General features: G+C 42.0%; 1 protein-coding gene across 1 annotated transcript; it reads left to right on the forward strand.

Moving 5' to 3' along the window:
* Positions 1 to 16,155: 16,155 nt before the first annotated feature.
* Positions 16,156 to 18,165, forward strand: LOC142966331 (leucine-rich repeat transmembrane protein FLRT2). The gene has a single exon (XM_076107031.1). It carries the CDS (start codon positions 16,156 to 16,158, stop codon positions 18,163 to 18,165), a length of 2,010 nt encoding a protein of 669 aa, XP_075963146.1.
* The last annotated feature ends 6,064 nt before the right edge of the window (positions 18,166 to 24,229 follow it).

Here is a 24,229-nt window from a genome sequence, read left to right on the forward strand (position 1 = left end):
AACATTTTTATAGCACCTTAAAAATAAAAAAAATGTGCCATTTGAAGGTACAAATTCAGTTCAGAGTTTCTGTTTAGTAAAATATCTTAATTTCCAGCAACCCTCAAATCAAAGAATAAAGACACTTCACGCACAATTTAGGTGTATTTTCCCTTTAACTAACGAGATGCAGCTAGCATGTTTTATACTTAATGTGAATATAATTCATTTAATCTAATTTCCATTATGCAATATGTATACTTTGTTGGCATCTTATTCTGAAAACCGGATGTTGTCTCACGTTAATTTTTCCGCTAACTTTCAAAGTCCTTCGCTCGCTCCCGATCTGTGCCGTTTGAATGCGTTTACCGTGAATTTCAGCATATAGGTGCACTAACATGTAAGTGTCTGCTGAGTTGACCACAGTCTCGCAGTCACAGGTCTGATTAAGAAGCGCTCCATTTATTTATTTGTTTAGAACGTTCGGTTCTTCACGCACACGCAACATCAGTCAAGGCGAAAATCAAAAACATTCTATGGCAACTGGACCGGGTCATATAGGCCACGATGTTTTTGACAAGTTCATTAAATTATCATTATTATTAGAGGAAATTATGGGGGCATTTTTTGCCGCTCTCCAAGTGATATCAGGGGCAAAATTATATTTCTTAGGGGCAGTTTTGCCCTTTGCCCTCGTGTATTTCCGACACTGGCCCAAACTGTTGTAAACATTCAAGTAGACAGGGGATGGTAGTGTCTATCTCAACCAGGTACAGCAGGACATCATCCGCATAGAGACATTTTTTGTACTGTACCGTTGACATTAAAACCTCTTATCGTTGGTGTGGTTCTGATGAGCTCAGCTAAGGGCTCAATAGCCAATGCAAACAAAAGAGGGCTCACTGGGTATCCCTGACGGGTGCCACGCTCTATTGGGAATGGATCTGAGCAGCAGGAGTTAGTAATAACTTTTTCAAGATCAGGCTAATGTTGGCTAGCCACATTGTTTCAGGTAGGTGGTGAGTTGTGTTAAAGCTGTAATTATAAGTTCTGACTAGATGAGGAGTGAGCTTGTTTTTAAAGCCTTTGAACGACTCCGCTGGGAACCCATCCTGGTGATTTTCCATTGTGCATCAATACCATTGCTTCTCATATTTCGTTACTTTCGATAGAATAAGGATCGACATGCTTTCTCATTCAGAATTGAATTTAGTGCCGCTCTGATACTTTGCACTTTAATGAGATTAGTTTTGGTTGGACTAGACTTATGGGCCAGCTCTGCCTTTATTAAGTCCGTTTCCAGTTCATTCTGCTTCTGAAGAAGTTTTTTTCCGGTGTGACATATATGAGATAGTAAATCCTCTAATATAGGCTTTTGCAGATTCCCAGAGAAATTCAGGGTTTGTTTCATGTTGTCGTTGATGTCAAAAAATAAATCCAACTCGGCCTCCTTTTTTTAATATTCCTTGTCAGTGAGGAGATATGATGGGAAACGCCATCTCTGTGTGCCAGACATAGCTTCACACAGTCATTTCCAGGTATCCTAGGGCACGGTCGCTGATATGTAGATCCTCTACTACATGCTTTTACTTGTCCTCTAATCTGCGGCGGGGCAAAAAAGTAATCTATGCGTGAGTAAGAGTTAAGCGGATTAGAGTAGAATGTGAAGTCTCTCACTGATGGGTTCAGGTTCCTCCATACATCTATCAGATTTAGATCATCTAGCATCTTACCTCATAAAGCAACTGCACCTGTTCTTCTATTTGTGTCTGCTGGAGACCAATTAAAGTCACCACCTAGAACTGCAGAGGGAGATCTGTGTTCCTCTATTTCTGCTGCTATTGTAGTCCAAAATGACGGAGTTGGCGAATTTGGTGAGTAAATATTAATCAAAGTGACCGGTGTGCCATACATTGTGCCGTGAACAAGGATGTATCTGCCCACAGAGTTGCTTTTACATGTACTGAGCAGTGGCGGCTGGCCAATAGAGGGCAATGGGGCCTGGCCCCACCTTGAGCCACAAAAAAAAAAAAAATAAATTATAATAATAATAATAAATTATACAAATTGTCAATATTTGTGTTTTTGAACTGTGGAATGTACCCAGTAATATGTGTAAAATATGATATCTGCGCAAAATATATGCTTTTCCTGCTCTCCGCCTGTGTGCACGACATGTCTCAGAATGCGCAGCTAGGGGGGCCAAATCGTTTTTGCCCAAAAGAGGCGGGTCTATGAAGCAGTTTAGCCAATTGCTGATTAAAGATATTAATGAGTAACATACAATTTAGCCAATCAGCGTCCTCAAATAGATTCAGCGTGGGGCCAAAACGATTTTGCTCCCCCAGCTGCGCGTTCTCGTCAGGAGAAGTCTCTACAGGCGAGCGCTAGCACTACTCCTCCAAGACCCGTTTGAGAGGAGAACTTTGGCGGAGATTCTGCAGATCAGCCTGACCTCACAATCAGACAGCAGACTAGCGGGAAAGGGAAGCAGTACATGCGAAGCTTCTCTACTAGCTGAACACCAGACAGGTTTGGCTAGCTGGATGACGTCATGCTAATAACGTATTTAGCTTTTTAAAACAACGGGGACAGATCCAGCATGGACAGTTAGGGAGTGAGAGATGAGGAGGTAAGGAAACATGAGAACACCAGGGCACAGATGGAGAACTCTGTCAAGCTACATATTAGACAAAGTGAACATCTTTTCTTCTACATAGTTGTCCTCAGTCTCATCTGCTTAACTTGGTCATGGAGGCATCAACATTTAATTGAGATGGTAAATTAACAGTGAAAACTCATCATAGCTTAATTTAACATCAGTATTCATAATTACACTTCATGTTTACTTCTCCTGATCTTTACCTCCTATAACAAGGTCCATAGGTGCATCTCAATAAATAAACATGTTCTATTATATTATATTATATAAGTGTTATTTCCGAGGCTTCCGGTTAGCATGCGAGACAGGTAGACGTGTCTGAGGTAGGCTCCCGTGCTTTGCCACTTTTCATTATTCAACTTTAAAAAACACATTGATACTTTCGCCTGTTCGGCTTCATCTTTATGTCTAAGAGACAATGAGCCATAGCCTGCGGTCGAAAAAAGAGGATCGAGCCATCATACCACCGGGAGGGACGATGACGACGGCTACAGCCAAGATGGCTAACTCTGCTAACGCCGAGGGCGGCTCCACGTTTCTCCCGGCGAACTTGGAGAGGTTGCGGACCATGCTGGTTAGTGACCTCAAAAATGCAATCGATGAGGCCTTGGCCCCACTGGGCGGACTCTGTCAACAAACTACGTGAAACTACGGAGGATCATGGCCGGCGCATTACTGACATCGAAGAAGCCCTGTCGGGCTACAGTGACAGAATTGTCGACCTCGAGGAAAAGTGTGTCTCATTAAAACTTAGAAACTCCCTTCTCGCTGACACAGTGGATGATCTTGAAAATAGATCAAGGCGGTGCAATTTGAGAGTGATCAACTTGGTCGAGAAAATAGAAGGGACTGATCCGATCAAGTTTATGTCGACCTTTTTTGCAGAGATCTTGGGAAGCGACTTATTCCCCACTCCACCGACTCTGGACCAGGCACACCGCCTCGGCGCACCGGTCCCAACTCCAAACCGAGAGCTATGATGGTGACATTTCACTATTACCAGGATAAGGAACATGCACTGAGAGTGAGTCGGGACAAGCTCAACTACCGCGGGGGGCAAGTCGTCTTCTACCTGGACTACAGCGCCACTGTCAACAAGAAGCGAACGACATTTAACCCCGTGAAGGCTCTTCTCTACCAGAAAGGAGTGAAGTTCCGTATGATTTTCCCTGCTGTGTTAAAGGTCGACTACAAAGGGGAGACACACTCCTTCAACACTGCGGAGGAGGCGCAAAAATTCTATGACCAGCATGTCGGTGAACTGTGAGTAACTTAACTCATAAACTGACTTGACAGATTGAACAAATGTGGGACTGTTGTTGATATCCTGATCTAGTAGGGTTATCTGCTTCTGATATACACTTGTTACTGTTATGTCATCGTACCTCTCTGGGTTGTCATTCAATATCTGTACTCAATGTGATTAATACTTGTTTGCTATAAATGTAACGTGTTAATCTTCTTTTGATTGACCGCTGCATGGGAGCCACCCCTTGTTCAGGCTCTCATTGTAGGGATGCACTGGAAGTTTATGAATAGTTTTTTCCTGCGGTTCTCTTCGTTTGGGGAAGTAGACCTAGGAGCTTTTTTTTCTATTTTTTTATTTTTTTTATGGGGTTTTGGGGTAATATGGGCTTGGCCTACAAAATACACTGTAGTGCAAACAATCTAATTAACACAGTTATCACAAGGACAGAATTAAAGGACAGAACCAGATATGTTCTCTTTTTTCTTCTTTCCAACCAGTATTTAAGCAATCTTCTCCCTAACTCTCACCTTAGAGTCCCTCTACTCTAAACCATAAATTATTAATGGTTAATACTAAAAGTTCCTCTGATACTTTGAGGGTTGGAGACAACTCAATCAGACTTATCTCATGGAATGTGAAAGGGGTAAATGGACCGGTAAAACGTGCAAGAGTGTTTGCACACCTAAAAAACCTTAAAGCTGATGTATTTTTCATCCAGGAAATGCATTTGAAAAAATCGGATCATCTTAGGCTTGGTTTAGTCATGTGTTCCACTCAGATTTTGATACCAGGGCACGTGGGGTTGCAATACTGGTCAGCAAAAAAATACAATTCACTCTGACAAATGTTGTTTCGGACTCCTGCGGTCGATACGTGATAGTGACAGGCTCTCTATTCCATATACCTGTTTTGCTTGTTAATGTATACGCTCCCAACTGGGTCGACGTCGGCTTTGCTAACAGTTGGCCTCACTTCCAAATTTAAATACACATCAACTGATACTTGGAGGGGATCTAAACTGTGTAATGGACCCTAGCCTGGACCGCTCAACCTCTAGAAGTGTTCCTCCCACTAAAATGTCCAAATCTTTTTCAAATTTTATGAATGACAATGGATGTGTAGATCCTTGGAGGCTTTCAAACCCAAGCTCGAAGGTTTTTTCCTTCTTTTCACATGTTCACTCCTCCTTCTCACGAATTGATTACTTCTTTCTAGACAGAGCTTTCATACCCTATGTTAAATCTGTAGAATATTTACCCATTATTATCTCGGATCAAGCTCCTCTACAATTAGACTTCACCTTAAATCAGAAAGACCGTCCACTATGGAGGCTAAACCCCTTATTGCTCTCTGATAAAGATTTTTGCAATAAAATCGCAAAATCCATAGATACTTTTATCGAAATTAATACGGATCCTACAGTCTCCTTTTCCCTTCTGTGGGAAACGCTTAAAGCGTTTCTACGAGGGGAAATCATTTCCTTTACGTCATACTCGAATAAAATGGGGAGGCAACAACTACAAAATTTAACGGAATCCATTCACAACATTGATAAGCAGTGTGTTTCTAATCCATCACCTGAACTTTTTAAAGAAAGGGAGAACCTGCAATTAGAATTTAATTTACTGTCAACCAAAAAAGCTGAACAACTACTGTTGTACTCTCGTGGCCGGTCATATGAGTACGGGGACAAGAACAGTCGGCTGCTGGCACATCAGCTAAAGTGGGAAGCAGCCTCACGACTGATCCCTGAAATTAAAGATAGTCATGGCAACTTGAAAACAAGCCCGCAAGAAATTAATAAAGTTTTTGAGGCATATTACTCAAAGTTGTATACTTCTGAATCTACCTTAACCAAATGACCAATGAAAACATTTTTAGATGGCCTCGACTTCCCCTGTCTTGAATCAGATAAAATCGCGGAACTGAATCGTACAGTAGAACTAGAGGAAGTCCAAGTAACAATTACAACTATGCAAAGTGGCAAAACTCCGGGGCCTGATGGCTTTACGGCAGAGTTTTAAAAAAAATTTAAAGACAAGCTTTCTCCAATTCTTCTTGGAATGTATCAGGAGTCGCTGATTAGGCGTACTCTTCCACCTACACTATCACAAGCAACCATTACACTCTTACTAAAAAAGGATAAGGACCCCTCTGATTGTGGATCCTACCGGCCGATCTCACTTCTCAATGTAGACGCGACAATCATTGCAAAGGTACTGTCTCGCCGACTTGAAAATATTACGCCTGTAATTATTTCTGAAGACCAGACTGGTTTTATAAAAAATCGTCATTCATTTTCCAACATCCGCAGGTTACTTAATATAATTCATACTTCCCACTCTGCACTGGTCCCGGAAGCAGTTGTTTCATTAGATGCCGAAAAGGCTTTTGACCGAATTGAGTGGGAGTACCTATTCACGGTCTTGCAGAAATTCGGTTTTGGTGATGTTTTCGGCTCCTGGATTAGACTCTTATATTCATCTCCGCAAGCGTGTGTCAGCACCAACTCATTACGTTCCCCATATTTCACTTTAACGAGAGGCACACGCCAAGTATGCCCACTTTCCCCCTTGCTTTTTGCAATTGCAATAGAACCACTATCCATTGCATTGAAAACATCACCACTTTTGCGGGGAGTACGGCGGGGTGGGATAGAACATCGTGTGTCACTATACGCAGATGACCTTTTGTTGTATGTGAATGACCCAGTGGCATCTTCTCCTATAATTAAATCGATTCTGACAGAATTTGGTTCATTCTCAGGATATAAACTAAACTTCAAAAAGAGTGAATTGTACCCAATAAACGATTTGGCTTGCCAAATTCAACAGTCTTCAGTACCTTTTCGTTTAGCCAGTTTGGGTTTCAAATACCTTGGTGTGAACATAAGCCGCAGTCTTGCCTCTCTTCATACAGCCAACTTTAACCCCTTGGTTGAAAATATGAAAAACGATCTTCTTAGATGGAGCAACCTGCCCCTGTCACTACCTGGCAGGGTGCACTCTACAAAAATGAATGTATTCCCCAAATTTCTGTACTTGTTTAGATGTTTACCAATATTCTTGCCAAAATCTTTTTTCCAGTCTATTGATAAGATTATTTTAAACTTTATCTGGGCAGGCAAGTCACCACGAGTGAGCAAGGTCTTTCTCCAACGCCCAAGGGACTTAGGTAGCCTGGCTCTTCCTAATTTTATTTTTTATTATTGGGCAACTAATATTCAAAAAATATCATTTTGGATTAATGCCCCTGAGACTGATTGGTGCATTTTGGAGGCTCAATCATGCTATTCATCTTCTCTTCCTGCATTGGTATACTCATCTCTTCCGATAAAACTGTCCAGCCACTCTTCTAACCCGATTGTCCTTGCTACTCTTAGAACTTGGATTCAATTTCGTCTTCACTTTAAATTTCTAACAGCTTCTGCTCTGGGTCCGATTAGTAATAATCATCTATTTCCACCATCTGTAGTGGACAAAACCTTCTCACAGTGGGGAAAAAGTGGACTGAAGTGTTTCAGGGATCTTTTTGACGATGACCACTTCTCTAGCTTCGACTCTCTTTGTAAGAGATGTGGCCTGGACCGTGGCCTGGTCCGCCACTTTGTAGTGAAACACTTTCCGTCATAGCCTGACCTCCCGTGCAAAACACTTTGGGAAAGCCTACTGGACACACATCCAACTCAGAAGGGACTGATCTCTAAAATTTACAACCAGATCATAACTACAATAGATACCTCTTCTATAATCAAAACCAAATGGGAAAGTGAGTTGAACATGAACCTGACAGAGAATTGGTGGGTGGATGCACTGAATAGGGTGAACACGTCTTGTGCCAGACTTGGTCTCATTCAGTTTAAAGTGGTCCATAGGATGCACTTTAGTAACAGCAAACTAGCTAAAATATTCCCAGGTCACGACCCAGGATGTAACCGTTGTGATCATCCTCAAGCAGATTTACTACACATATTTTGGGCGTGTCCTAAACTTGAACACTTCTGGTACTATGTTTTTGATATTTTAACTATAGTTTTAGGGATCAAAGTACAACCGTGCCCTCTTCTGGCAGTCTTTGGAATCCCAGCCAAATCCATCCTATATAGTACCAAAGAGGGGGGACATTATTGCCTTCACCACTCTTCTGGCGCGTCACAGAATACTTCTTGCTTGGAAATCTCCAAGTCCACCATCTCAGTCTGCCTGGCTTAAGGATGTGATGTTTTTCTTAAGTCTTGAAAAAATTAAATCTGCACTTAGAGGCTGTAATGACAATTTCGCTAAAAAATGGCAACCTTTCATTTCATATTTTCAGAATCTATTAGTGTTGCCCACCGAATGAGATATGTCTGGTAATTTGTACTGATTTATCTGGTCCTCTGTCCTTCCCTTATCTGTCTTATCTATTTAACCTAACTACTGAACTATAGTTTTACAATACTGTACTACATAAACTTTACGTAAACAAATGTGAAGGCCTTGTCTGTTTGTGGGTGGGTGTTTTGATTAAAGTAACTCTTTGTTTTCTGTTTTTGTTTTGTTTGTTTGTTTGTTTTTATGTTTTTTGCTTTTCTTTCTTGTTATTTTCTCCTTTACTACTGCAAACTGAGTAACACGTGCACAAAAAATGAAAATACTTGCTCTTTGATTTTTATGTCATATGGTGCATTCTCATCAATAAAGTATACAGTATATATAAAAAAAAAAAAAAAAGTGTTACTTGTGTTTTTTTTCGTGTTGGAATACATGCAAAGTAGTAATGTGTGTTTGATACTTTCATTGTTTTTGCATTAAATCATACTGGGATGTTTGCTGAAATTGATAGGATGGCCCTACCTAGAAAATTTTCCACCAGCCGCCACTGGTACCGAGTATGAATGGGGTGGCCTTGTGTATTAAGATAGCGACTCCTCTGCTATTGGAGGAAAATGATGAGTAGTAAACCTGGCCTACCCAGTCTGGCTTAAGTTTCATGTGCTCCTTATCCACTAGGTGGGTTTCTTGTTAGAAAGCTATTTGTATCTTGTCTTTTTTTAGAAGGCTTAGTATTTTCTTCCGCTTAATTGGATGATGGATCCCCTTTACATTAAATGTACAGAGTTTGATGCTATGTATCCCTGATATGTCCTACTTCTTTCTCTGTCACAGAGAGACGCTGTCCTTTTAGAGACCTCCTGGAGGCGCTCTGGAAATGTGTTAACTGACCTTTGCTGACCTAGTTCAGATGGATATTCCTTTCCGGTGGTGTGGTACAGAACATAACATTTAAGAACACTGAATGACAAAAACAAACTCAAAAACATAAACTGAAACTTGAACTTATTGAAAGGGAACATGTGAGACCTCCTGCTCACTCACGTTTTGCCCTCTTTTCCTGACATCCAAACAAACTCTGGTAGGATAAAACAGAGCTCCCAGACTCCCTGTTATAAAGAAGCAGTTTTCAGGTATAGCAACTCTTATTATAGTTCCGCGTCCTTGAAGTTTCTTCCCAGTCTTATTGAAGCTTGATCAATCAGTGAGGTCACAGGATATGATATCTAATATAACTGGGTTTCTTTCCTAAAACATAGTAATATACATGAGCAGACCAGCTTGTTCCACTGAGTTTCAACAAAAGAAAAGAAAGGTGTCGCATACTTAAACTATTCAGGCGCAGGGTGGCTGCATTTGTTGTGTCTCTGTGGGTTACTTCAGCAGCATGACCACCGCGAGTATAAACTGTCCACTTAATTCCAGATTGCGTCGCATTTGTCCATTATATTTTGTCTTTCTTCCTCTCCTCCACATACCTCTGAGCCTCATCCGCGGATCTGAAGTGTCGGACTCCACCGTCAAGTGTAACGCGCAGCACGGCTGGATACAGCATCTGGTAACGGATGCCGAGGTCTCGGAGTGATGTCTTTGCCTCCAGGAATTTGCGTCTTTTTTTTTTCCACCGCTGGTGAGAAGTCATCAAAGATGTGTGTGCGGTTCCCGGAGAAAGTGACCTCAGCCGCGCTGCGTGCCCCCTTCATGATCAGCTGTTTGTCGGTGAAGTCGTGGAGACGAATGTAGACGGTCCTCGGCCTCGTTGAGTGGTTCTGCAGGTGTGCGGGGCCGCGGTGACACCTGTCCAGCTTGATCCTGTCGTTTTTCACCGTGAGGTTCAGGATTTTTGGCAGCCAAGATGCGAAAAAGTCCCTTAAAATGTATTATTATTATTATTAAATATACAGTGGATGTAGTCATAGTGATGTCACCCATTGGTTTGTGGACTGCCGTTTTGAAGCCTTGAGTTCGGAAATTTGGCCGTCACCATCTTGGTTTTTTGCAGCCACTGAATGTAAGTGACCATATTTGGACTGAGGAGAAGAGACACAGTAATCGGCTCTGTTAACGACCTGTCAATCACAAGCATCCCCTGCTTTATGGTCTGTGTGACTCTAAATGGACCATAATGTACTAAATGAACATCATGCTGTATTGAAGAAGACTTGAAACTAGAGATTAAGACCATAAACTCATGTTTACAATGTTTACTGAGGTAATAAATAAAAAAGTAATACATTTTCTCATAGACTTCTATACAACCAGAGGAGTCGCCCCCTGATGGCCAGTGAATGCAAGTTTTAAGACACTTGGCTTTACTCTTTAGAACCGGGGGTTGCTTCCCATGTGACTATTCTCATGTGGCGAGGCTAGGGCGACTGTGGCTCAGTGGTACACCAGGGTCGTCCTTCAATCGGAGGTTCCACTAGTCCATGTCGATGTGTCCTTGGGCAAGACACTTAACCCCAAATTGTATGAATGTGTGGGAATGTAGTGTTAAAGTGCTTTGAGTGGTCGAGAGACTAGAAAAGCGCTATACAAGTACAGTCCATTTACCATTGACACGAGTGCAAAGAGACACTCCGAATAAGATATAGTATTACCATAGTGCTGTTTGGGTTTTATCAACAATCTATTTCTTCCTCCAGCCGTGTGGGGAAATTGGTATAGTCTATTATATTCTTAGTATATGCCAGAGTTTAGTCATTACTAGCTGACACAACTGTCCTTACTGTATACTCCATGTTCAACCAAGCGTTCCAGTCTTTCTATATTGTCTAACATCACTCCACTTTCAAAATGATTATCTTTTAGTGTTTTATTTAACTGTTTAACATCAAGAGTAGTCGTGAGAGAAAGTGGGCACTCCATAAAAACTAGGTGTTTGTACTTCTAAGACAAGTGTTTAATTTCCATTTTATTTAAAAAATAACTATTCCCTATAACTACAATAAGTAGATTTGCCCGTTTATTTTCTGTTTTGTAAACAGATCCCAGTAATCCGGTCACATATCCGGGTAATCCATTACTCCACAACCCCTGCCTGCACTAAATCCTCCGAGCAGCTGTCCAGGTTGCTGCGAGCCTACACACACACACACACAGGCAAGCCAGATTACAGCGACATGGCACAAACGAACAGAGCTACACCAACATCGTCATGCTATAGCCACAGACACATACACCGAGATGAGCCGCAGACAGATTCAGCCTGAGTTTTAATTTAATAGATTGGAGTGGAAAGAGGCAGCAGCAGATGTGGTGTTTGGCAGAGAGTGTTCGGAGCCGGAGAGTTGTGAATAGAGGATACGGATAAACCAAAGAGTGCTGAGAGCATGGTTGAAGGTTAGCAGTTATTTTAATAGCGGTGTGTCATAGCTACTGATGCTTTATATTAAGAGTTCAGTTACCTCTTTCTGTGTGTGTGTGTGTGTGTGTGTGTGTGTGTGTGTGTGTGTGTGTGTGGATGTCTGAAGGTGGAAAAGTCTGTCTCATCTGGGCAAAGCAGTGATGGTTCGGATGTTAAATAATATATTCCTCTAAATCAAACAACACTGTGTAGAAGCCGTTCAGGCATCTCAGTTTGTGTTTCATCATCCTGCTGGATGTTTGAGTCTGAATTTGCTGCAAAGAATCCGCCTACAAGCAGAAGCCCTTCATTAAAGAAAACACACTGAGTAGGAACGTCTGTCTGCCAAAGGAAATACACAACGCACACAAACCTAACCCTGTTTGGGGAAGTTTGCTACTTAACTCATCTGCTGCAGGATCGGTTCAGAAACTACAAATGAGAGAAAACTAAAGATTTCAACAACAAACTGATGAAGCAAATCATTACTTTTAGTCTTTTTCTCTAAAAAAAGAAATCAATTTTAAATATTAAAAAAAGATACTTCAAAACTAATTGTTTAACCCAAAATGCTTTCATGTGGAATATTTGATAATCCTTTTATTTAGTTTTTTCTTTACCACTGCTGAAACAAAATGTAAAACATAAGTCTCAATGTATGGCTAATTCATTCAAAGTCAGATTGGCATATGGGGGAAGCAGCAGAAGGTGAAAGAAAAAGTGTCAGCAGACAATTTATTTTGGCGTCTGTCCGTGGACAGTAGTCCTCCATTGTGTTCCTCACAGTGCTCTGCAAGCAGCAGAATGGATTCTGCTCACAACTTCCACAAACCCACAAACTCTGAGCAGCCAGAGCATCAGCACTGACTGACCATGGCATTGTCTAGTGTTTGCATTTCACAACTTTGACCCTTTTGTTTTTTTACTTTATGAAAGTTAATTGTAACATTATGGTAAAAATTAGAAAATAAGAAATATGAATACAAATTATTATTTAGCGTTTAGCTGTACTTGACTCCACCCTCTCGTGTCACTTCTGCTTGCAAAAAACAAGACCAAGCATGAAGAACAAAAACTATATTTATATACATATATAGTTTATTCTTTTTTATATAGAACACGTACAAATCATCTATCATCCAAGCCCCACACCCACTCCACCATGTACATGTACACAGTGTAACTGCAGTACATGTTGAATCCTATACACCCTTTAATAATTGGTCAAACAAAGTCTCAGGAATATGGTGTTTTTTTTTCGATTTGAGTGCAAATCTATCACAAACGAATTAAGACAGATGTAAAATGAATAGATGAGAAAGATAATTATATCAAGTGAAATTAAGATATCTGTCGTCTTCACATCAAAAATGTATTTTCCAGCCAGAGAAAGAGGAGAAATGCGAAATTATTATTTGTGGGTATGGAATAAAGCAGTGTTGATATCAAACTACATCAACAATAGGTGGACGAAACATAGGATAACACAAAAACTATTTCAATTGTAAAAGCCATAGCTGTCTCACAGAAGGGCCTGTGTCAAAACCCAGTTGTAGTCCCTTTAATGTTTCAGCTGCATACTTACATGATTCATAGTGTGATACAAACTTGTATTTAATCAAATTATGGCAGACTACAAAGCAAGCAAACCTTTGGCCGTATATGTTAGCATATAAATTCCATTTGGCTTCTGCTACTTCAGGATTATGGTTTGGGGGATTATGGGGGCCTGGGGCCCATAGCTCATTTTTGTCGGGCCCCCTTGAGAGGTTAATCTGGCCCTGCTGTAATTATCCTACTGCCTGTACCATCCGTGTGGTTATGTTTAAGCACAAGGCTGCGCATATGAAAAGTGACAATGCATGACAATACATCATTTAAATTCAAAGCCTTTTTTTAATTGAAAAATAAGACACACCTACAAGAGAGAGAGAGAGAGAGAGAGAGAGAGAGCGAGAGCGAGAGCGAGAGCGAGAGCGAGCGTCAGTTTACTGACAGAGAGTGAGTCTCGGGGCTCCAGCAGGGACCAGGCACGCTCTGGAACAGTTTACCCAGAATATGGACTTCACATTCCGGGTTGCTATCGGCGGAGCGGCGGTGGTCAGGGTGGGAGCCTCTATCTTTCCTCTCCTGTCTGCTTCATATCCTCTTCTCCTCCTCTGAGGTCAGCGGAGGAACTTCACCGGCATCTCCGGAGCAGCGCGGTCGGGAGTCTCAGGCTGTGTTTGAGGGAGGCGGGGGTTCGATGCGGAGCAGACCGCTGGTGACCTGAACTTCATTTCCTTCCTTTCTGGCTGCTGCGGTCGGGAGGTTGCCTTTCAGCATAATGATCCAGTTCTCCAGAACTACCAGAAAACCGAACAAGACCAGTCCGAAGCTGCAGTGGGAGCTGTGAGCGGACGCAGCGGGCATAATGCGGACTTTGTGCCCGGTCTGAGCGCAGCAGTCTGCGGAGAGACGAGTTGGCCGGCTGGATGAGCCGCAGCAAGACTTTCTATTTTCGTGAAGGTAAGAAAACGAGATATGAATGCAGTCTGGGCTGGTAATTATGTATGTTATCAACATGTCATTTTTCCTTTTATTCCCATTCAGGGAATTTCCCCTTTGAACTCATTCATGTCCAAATAATTATGAATAAACAGTTACCACCAGAAGTAAACTGTAGCAATTTAGAAATGACTGTACTGTAATATTTGCTACACTTTTTTCATTAATACCTTCACCCACTTCATTTTTCATTAGGTCTGAAATAAACAACAACATATTGACAGGTCCTGCTGGTGGTACTTAGCATGGACTCTCTCTCTCAAGGCTCAAACCAAAAGAAGAAGCCGACAGTTTATTCTCCAAACTGGGGCAGTGCTGCTTCACAACACACGCTATCTTCTTTAATATAGCCTACACTTTGCATGGGCACATTCATAAATATATCATATATAAGATTGATGCCAGAGACTCTGTTGGTAAAATAAGGCGGTGAGGTCAGGTCACCATTATTGGACTCGGTTTGATGCCTTGTTTGCCCCCCCCCAAGGAACATTACATAACTGTTGAACTGCCTTGGCCACAAATCAATGCAATCTGTCAATTGGCTGCTGCTGCCTGGTGCCATTGTATTAATCATCACTACCACCCAGCTAACGACCACTAATAATACATTATCATCACTTCCTTTGCTGGAACTGTATCGGATAGTGAACTCAAATGTGCAGCAGTTCAGGGAATTTTATTGATGTGTGTGTGCTTTCTCCCCTTCAATCCACCTCAATAATGAGGTTTTTGTTTGGGAGCCAACTAATACTGATGCTTAAATCTCTCCACTTTACTTAAATTGCATGACCTTGTGCTGCGCAGCTGCACCTTTCCTCATTGCGAGAGGCCCACATCGATCTCAGTTTTGTCCCCGTGCAAGACATTTGTCTCGTCTTACCTCGGCTGACAGGCTGCGTTCATCACCATTCCTGCACTCCTCTCCAGCATGGCTAAACTCAATGAGTAAAGGGAAAAGAGGAATGCAAAGTGTAATTCAGCAATCATTAACAGCACATATTTGGCTTTGTAACACGTCTTGTGTTAATACTGTATCGGACACCCCCTCTTTAACCCCACTCCTTAATAATTCACCCTAAAGAGGAGTCCTTCCTTGTGCTGTGGGACAGGGCACAATCATACAGGGTCGACAGCGTAACAGATTCATGGTGCTCATCAGCGAGCCAGTTGCCTCTTTCCCTAGCTCGCCTCATTGTTCACATAATGTATTTGACTGCCATGTTTTGATCCTTTGAATTTGGTCTTTTTTTATGCTCTTTGTTCAGGTTCATGGTTTTTGACTGTGGAAAGAGAAAAATAAGTGTTAGTTAGTGTTAGTTTCCATTTCAGATTGGGGCTCACGTTACTGATCTGCACATAAATGTGTTTTTCCCACCATTTCCCCACCTTTGCCCTCAGTCTCTTCAAATATCCTTTTCCACTAGCTGTGTGTCTGAGGAATATGCAAGCAACCTGTAAGTCATCTGTTTGCTCTCCCAATTTACAATGCTTTGCATTCGTGGAATAGAAAGGGAAAATAAATCCTTTAGTGTTCCTTTAGTGAAAGCATGCATTTTGAGGAAATAAAACCAGACTGATTATCCCATTATTCTTATTTTGCAACAGGTTTCTGGAACCAAATGTCAAATCAAGAGAGAAGCTTTGTGGAACCATCAGTGTGTGACGTGAAAGGGAAGGAAGCGAGGAAGAGGACGTCCACAGATAACCCTCTGTGTGTGTTGTGCATGTCAACACCGAGTGCTGTGAAAAGAGCTCTACCCGGCGGTAAAAGAGAAGAGAGGGTGAAAATGTGATGGATTTAAATAATGTCTCCCAGCTCAATTATGGACAGTGGCTGGTGAAGGAATCATATTGCTTAATGAGATCATTACTCTGGTGTTGGGAAGCTTAGGACAACTACCAAGGGATTACTCAAGACACTCTTAAGCACCAGGCCTGACATGATGGTGTTATTAAGCAAACAGACAAAATCCAATGACTGTTCTGTTGGATTTGAATTCTAATTTGTCACATTTCTTTCTGATTTGGTGTCTGTATTTGCTCTGATCTGTTTGAAATGGAGATACAGTGGCGTCTGTGGAATAAGGACTGGGCCTCCTTTATAAGGCCGTGGATACCTATACTGTTGGGCCTTCACCTCCAGTTCTCCCGGGCCTCCAACTGTCCCGAGGAGTGTCGCTGTGATCGCACCTTTGTTTACTGCAATGAGCGGAGCCTGACCTCAGTGCCTCTGGGAATCGGTGAAGGTTACAAAACCCTTTACCTCCACAACAACCAAATCAATAACGCTGGTTTTCCCCTGGAGCTCCACCATGTGGCCTCTGTGGAAACTGTGTTTCTCTATGGCAACCAGCTGGATGAGTTCCCCATCAACCTGCCCAAAAATGTGAGGGTTCTCCATCTGCAGGAGAACAACATTCAGACCATCTCCAGAGCAGCTCTGGCTCAGCTTCTTTGGCTGGAGGAGCTGCACTTGGATGATAACTCCATTTCTACTGTAGGGGTGGAGGAAGGGGCCTTTCGCCAGGCACTAAGCCTCAAGATGCTCTTCCTCACCAAAAACCACATGAGCAGTGTGCCTATTGGTCTTCCAGATGATCTGAAAGAATTGCGATTGGACGAGAACCGGATCGCTGTTATTGCAGAGGAAGCATTTAGGAATGTCACCCACCTGCAGCGCCTCCTATTGGACGGGAACCTGTTGACAGATGAAGGGATTGCACCAGGGACCTTTCAGGACCTGGTCACCCTCAGGGAGCTGTCCCTGGCCCGCAACTCACTAACATACCCTCCCCCGTTCCTCCCAGGGGAGGTACTCGTCAAATTAAACTTTCAGGAAAATCAGATAAACAGGATCCATGCCAGTGCATTTGCAGGGTTGCACAAGCTGGAGAGACTCGATATTTCTAACAACCAGCTGCAGTCATTGACAGAGGGGGTCTTTGATGGCCTCCGCGGTCTCAGACAGCTCACTGTTCGGAACAACCTTTGGCTGTGCGACTGTAGCATCAAATGGGTGGTGTCATGGCTCAAATCTCTGCCGTCCTCGCTCAATGTGCGAGGCTTCATGTGCCATAAACCTGAAAAGTTCCGGGGCATGGTGATCAGGGAGCTGAGTGCTGAGCTGGTCCAGTGCCCACAGAGCACAGCGGCCGCACCCCTGTCCTCTTCACTGGCTGACACTGCTCTGTCCTCTTCCTCAGACTTCCCCCCCCTGGTCACTCACTATGTTTCCCCCTCCTCCAGGCAACCCTTCCCCAAGTTAACCACCCACTACCCTGTCTATTCAACCAGAGAGGGGGGGTTGAGGACTAAGAAACCTTTAGACCCCAGGAAGGAGACTTTGCAGGTCACGTTTGCCATACTGAATGGCTCAGCTATCCACGTCAGCTGGGTGGCCGCCTTTCCAGTCACTGCCTACAAGGTGACCTGGGCCAGGATGGGTCCCAGTCTGACAGGGGACACGGTCAGGGAGAGGATAGTGGGTGGGGATCACCGAGGGATCCGACTGGCTAACCTTGAGCCAAAGTCAACCTATCGGATCTGTGTCATTCCCTTGGATGCGTTCAATAATTACCGGCCCAAAGATGATACTGTGTGCACTGAGGCCGTGACCACGGTGGCCTCTTTCAGCCCCGACAACAACAACAAAAGACCGTCGGGGCCTGAACAGGCCATGCAACAGGAACCCAGCTCGCCTTTCTTGCTGGCTGGACTGATTGGTGGTGCTGTGATTGTGGTGCTGGTGGCACTCAGCGTCTTCTGCTGGCACATACACAAGAAGAGCCGCTCCAAGTCCTCCACCAAGTGGAAATACAACCAGGGTCGGAGAAAAGATGACTATTGCGAGGCAGGGACCAAGAAAGACAATTCCATCCTGGAAATGACTGAGACTAGCTTCCATATAGTCTCACTCAACAACGAACAGCTCCTCAAGGGAGATTTCCACATTCAGCCTATTTACACCCCTAATGGGGGCATCGGCTTCCGAGACTGTCCCCTGGAGAACAACAGCACAGTTTACTGCAAGAACAATGTTCAGGATGCCGACTTTTCTGGCACATGATGGTTTGGGGGAGCATCAGGAGCATTTTTTACTGACAACTACCCACACTTTACTGGACACTGTACAGTGTTAATACTATTTGAAACCCCTGTGTTTTCGAGAAATGTAATTTATACAACTAACTGGACAGTATTTTTGATATGATAACGTTTGATTTAAAAATGATTGGTTTCTGGAGTTGTGCTGTTTGAGTTCTGTGCGCAGACATGTAAATCAGGATTCATTTATTAAGTAAGTATTAAGGCTGGGTTTTGTTCAAAGTTTTTAAGGAATAGTCAATGTATACTGTAACCAAGACAGATACAGAATCCTCACTGTAGGTGCAGTGCATCATACCAGTACTGAAAGCAGCTGGTCCAACTCTGCATGAGAGAGGGAGAAAAGAGACTGACACGAATCAGCCACACTCACCACTAGAGGGTGTCGTTTTCTGGAAACCATACAGCCCACCTCACTTTTACTGTGACTGTTTTTCATCAAGTCATCACAGTTATTTGGCATATTTGTTTAATTGGCACTACAGTCGATAGAGATGCAAATTATTGGATTCCTGCTCTAGGAAGAGGACATATTTTATGCAAATTGGATTTTACTCTGCTTCAAAAGGAAATGTAACGGTCATACTCATTAAACATTCACAGAAAGTGGCAGGCTGCAGTGCTTTCCTCTGCTTTTCAAGATGAATACATTATCAGTTAAGGGGTCACGTTATTAGTGCTGGCTGTGTTTGATGGTGGGTATCACAGTGAGCCACAACAAAGAAGCACATCTGCCATCTACTGTATGTTTAACCAATTAAGAACCAACTCTTCTCCTTTTGTTCAGCAAAAATAACGTTATGGTTAAACAGTATATATATGTGCCTTGAAGTTATCAGCTTACAATGTCTTTTGAATCCATGTTTTTGCACAAAAGGTGTACTGTATATACAATTGAATTGGTGTTGAGGAAATCTCTTGCTCATGATTATTTATTTACCTCGTTACACATTTAATTAAAAACATATCTCCAAAAGTGAACTTATCCCTCGTGATCTGTCCCAGAATAATCACTGACTCAAACTGTTACAATACTCAGGTGGGAGAGCTCAGCAGTATAGCAGAGGTCTGCTTGGAGAGGGAAGGGTCTTTTGAGGATGACTAGTGCAAGTTCAAGAGTCACAAAGAGATTGCACTTAACTTCTACTTAACACAAAACATATTAATGCAGCATCGCTGCTGAACCTTGTGCAGCTGTGGGCATGCACGTGAGAACCAAAGATGTAAAACAAGAGGCTGAATTTGTTCAAATTAAAGGAGTATTTAATGACCAGGACAGTGTTGAAAATCTTTCTTTGAACCATTACATTTTTGCTCTCTAAAGCTATCAAATAAGCCTGAAACCTGGAGCTTCCAATACCCCGAACATGTAAACATAACCAACAAACATGGTTATGTTTTATAAACCGGAATGTTTCGGACACACGCTTCCTTTCTTAAACATAAGTCCTGCATTATTTATTCAGTTTGTTGTGTTGCAGACCAGCTGTGGCTGAGGACCTGGGACATGGATTCATCAACTAGTGAGCAGTGTAATTTAGGGAAATGTTTGAGTAGCGTGGAAACAAAAGCAGAACCTGTGACAATGGTCTACACCAGGCATGAGCAAACTACAGCCCGCGGGCCATATGCGGCCCGTTGGGCTTTTTAATCCGGCCCGTCAAATACTGGTACAAAATTGTCCAAACTATAATAAAGACTAGGGATGGGTGGTATACCAGTTTTAATTTCCCGTATGATATGAATTCTTCACACACCATCATACCGGTGCATAGCTGAAACAACTGCTGTCTGTCTTCAACATAAATGTATTGTTTGCTGCTGAAAGCACTGCGGTCGGAGCTAGTTGTCTTATATGTATTGAGAGGGAACCCTAGTCATGGTTATAACTTTATAACACAATTAATAACCACAACTAACGCTCTTTAACAGAGAAGAACACCACAGCACACAACAGTCTGTGACACATAAACAATTTGTAACACTAATAATTGTACATATATAAAATTTCACCGCCGAACTGCATGCTGGGTACAGCTCACTCGCGAGCCTGCTAGCACAACAGTCTGCTAACAGCTGGGAGAGGCTCCGTCGCTCCAGTAACATTACATTAAAGAACAGAACAGAGCGATGCAGGATGAACAAAGACAGACCGGAGATGCACCGATAGAGTTTGACACATATGCAACGCTGATTACCGTGTAATATGTGTGGTATTTGTTATAAATGTACGTTGGTGATAAGAAGCTATACTTGGAGGGGCTTAGGACCCAGGGGAATGTAGGTGAAGGAAGCAGGAAGAGACGGAAGACACGCCACACAAACAGCTGTTCACCGCTCGTCACGATCCTGTAGACCAGTGATTCTCAACTGGTGGTTCGTCGCGGACCCGTTTTCAGTGGGTCGCGGGTCTTTGCTTGATGCAGCGGAGTTATTCACGCTCCTTTCCAGCATTTACGGTACTTGTTCAGCGGTGCAGGAAAAACACCGACCAATGCGTTGTAAATCAGGTCACGTGATGCAGTTTAGCCAATAAAATAAGGGTATTCTGATACGTTTCCTGACTCCAGTGAGATGTACCCACACCGTGACACAGGGGGGAGAGACAAGGAATCACTTGACAGAGCAGAGCCCTGTTAATGTTAAATGTGAAAGTCAAATATCTGTATGATCCCTTCAAAGAATCAAAATTGCTAAATAGACCACAGACATTCACTGATGAACACTTCAGATCTGTTTTGAGAATTGCCACAACCAAACTGACACCAAACGTTGATGCACTGGCTAAAAATGGTGACCAACAACACTATTACCACTGAAATTAAATGTAAGTTTTCTTTACTTTTCAGATAATGGCTTTTACTTGTAATTTATATTAGTTCACACAAACACTCTCCATTCATCTGCTACTGCTACCGGCCCGTCTGTCAAATTTTAAAACTCAATGTGGTCCCCGAGCCAAAAAGTTTGCCCAACCCTGGTCTACAGCTATAGAAATAGAATAGGAGTAGAACGGACATGTATACTTTACGGCCCAACTGACGTGTGTTGTCACCATAACAACAAACAACTGGCCTTTTCACTCAATGACCACTACAAACAGTTCAATGTCCGTTCTACTCCTTTTATGGCTAACAATTTGAATAGGGGGGGTCCCGTTTGGGGCCACAGCCTCAGAGAAGTGGACAGACGAGAACAGACTTCCAGGAAGTCTTCCAGGAAGTCTTTTAACGGCCAACACGCCCCCTCATTGTTCATCTGTCATGTGATTGGACGCTGCAGCCGATCGGACTGATGAGATTTTGTTCAACATGTAAACAGTGAAGACGGATCACAGATTAAACTCAAGCTTTATATTCTAAATGTTCATTGTAGACTGAACAACAAAAGGACCACAAACAACTTTCTTCATTTAGTAGAAAGATTTGTGTTTTCAAGATCTGATGTTTCCCTCAATAACTTTTATTATGGATACAATTAAAGTCAGAGAGAGCTGGAGAGAAGAAACACTTTTTTAAATATTTGTATCATCATTTTCATTCAGTCACGTGAGGCTGATCATTCCTGAGTGTCGGGTTTGATGAGTTATATCATTTAAGATCAGGCTTTGGGACGGCCGTCAATATGGCGGAGAAGAACAACTTCCGGTTCAAGCGAGGATCGACAATTAAGAGACTTGGGATGAACCCTAAGAAACTTGGGATGTACCCTAAGAGACTTGGGATGTACCCTATATGTCAATTAATTATGTCAACTTTTTTTTGGCAACATACCAGTAGTTGTAAGTGAAATAAATATGTATGTATGTGTGTGTGCATATATATACATATATATATATCATACAATACAGCTCAGAACTGGTAATGTAATTTGACTTCATATAAAAATTACAACAGAAGCTATTTTACTTACATCGTACTCCTGAAGTAATTAAAGTGTTTATAATCCGAAGGGAAAAAACCTGAAATCCTGGAATAAAGGACCGGATATGGGTAGAGTCGGACCAGCTCTCAGTGGAGTAGGACCAGTTCCGGTAGAATCAGAGCAGACATGGGTTGTTTCGCTACAAACACTAAACACAGTGTATGTGGTCCTTGTGCATAAATTACATATATTAAGTGACAATTCTAATGCTACTGTGATGTCCATATCAAATAAAATAAACATAACATAACATAAATAGTACCCGGTCTGGGTAGAACCAGACCGGAATAGGGTAGAATAGGACCAAACCAGTACTAATTCACTGTATGTTAAATATAGTGTGGTCTAGTCTTGCATGCACAACAATGTAGGCTTGTACAGTCACTGAACTATTGGTAAAAGTTTTTGGTAGGATCATATTTAGGCGATTTTCAAAACTTTCCCTTCATACAATTCCTTACATATTAAGGACACAAAATCCAGCTAATTTGTTTTTGTTGCAGTTTGTGTGAGGTTGACCCACATCTTTAGGTCAATTGCCCGGACTCATTTGTATAGAGTTTGGTTTGATTTGCATTGTTGTGGATTGCGTGTTAAAATCATGAGCTGTAACTTCAGAAGACTTGAAAGTCCTTTATTCCACATTTCCTAATGGAAAACGATAACCCTCTTTCTTTTTATCCTCGCTAATTAGAGTTGAAAATGTATCTTTAAAAGTACAGGAACAGTATGAAAGATGCATAAGTTGTGAGACAGGATACTGTACTTCCTTGGTTGAAGTGCCTCAGGGACATCCGGATCTAATTACTCTGACTTCTTCTTTATTCTGTATAAAGTATGTTGGGCAGTATCTAATCTTTCTAAAGCCACAGATCCATATTCTTTGTCAGCGACGCAGACATTAGATCTTACTAATATGTCTTAGTAGATACACACAGAGGCAGGAACAAAAGAAAGCAGAGATGGCTGCAACATTCTGCAGCTTCCCTCCCATACCATATTTTTAGATCGCCAGTGAGCCAAATCTTTGGAGAATTCTATAAGGTATAAGAAAAAAAGTCAGGCAGGTCAAGAAACGTGAGCAGTGCAGATCATCCCAGGTTGGTCAAATTTATGGTGAGCAGCGAAATGATGACCCAAGCTGTCTGTTGTAAACATCCATTGATGTTGACCCACTTCCTGCTTGAACTTTGACCACCTTAGGTGGGTTAGAAAATCTGGATAAACTGTTGCTTTGTTAACAAGCTGTGACTGCTCGTATTTCTTTTTCCTTTTCATCAATGTCACCATTTTCTTACATCTCAGCAATTACTTTGGAAAACACAATGAACCTCAATCACCGTCCTTAAGAAGACGTTTCTTCTTGAGACCTGCTTGTGCAGTTTTCCTGAAGACTCTGACATTTGCCAATATTTTCTTATTTGGGACTTGTTAGGTAAGAACAAAATCGACACACACTCATGAACACACTGAGGCACATTTGAGTGCTGACATGTTTGTGCAAAATAACTGGTTATTGTGTTATCTTCAATTTGACAGTTTTTATAACATTATTGTAATCCAATTGTTATACAAATTTCAACAATATTCAATTATCATTTTTTATTAATTATTTAATTTTTTCTACAAAGCGTTATGTTTTTTTTTAAAGAAGGCATTACACTTCAACACTAAACGATTTTATAACCACTTCTGATGCTATTTCATGTTTACCACCTTATTTTAAACTTATTGAATGCCTTGTTTTAAACATACATGTTCCCCTAAATTCATATTGTCTCACTCTAATGACAAACAACCTCTGAACACAGTTAGGAAGAAAATGGTTTGTGCTTTTTACATTATCGTTCATTATTGTTCAGTTCAAACCTAACATTATAAACTTCGGTCCGGTGCTCCACCCTTTTTATAGATCTTCTTTTGGGCATTCTTGACTTAATGCTCTCTTCTCAACTTATATGCATGCACACGGTCTTCAGTCTCATTTCCTTTATGGTGGATAGACAGGGCGTTTACCTTTCCTATTGAGGATCAACTGCATATGTCTTCCATTTACCATTATAATAGGATTCACCATTATAACAAACAATGGTGCGCTTTAA

The sequence above is a fragment of the Anarhichas minor genome, unplaced genomic scaffold (assembly GCF_050575085.1).
Source record: "Anarhichas minor isolate MPS153535 unplaced genomic scaffold, ASM5057508v1 ptg000037l, whole genome shotgun sequence".
In the NCBI taxonomy this organism is placed as follows: domain Eukaryota; kingdom Metazoa; phylum Chordata; class Actinopteri; order Perciformes; family Anarhichadidae; genus Anarhichas; species Anarhichas minor.

What these genes read in the sequence shown, in the direction of transcription:
- LOC142966331 (XM_076107031.1), top strand. Translation starts at nt 16,156, where the DNA reads ATGGAGATACAGTGGCGTCTGTGGAATAAGGACTGGGCCTCCTTTATA.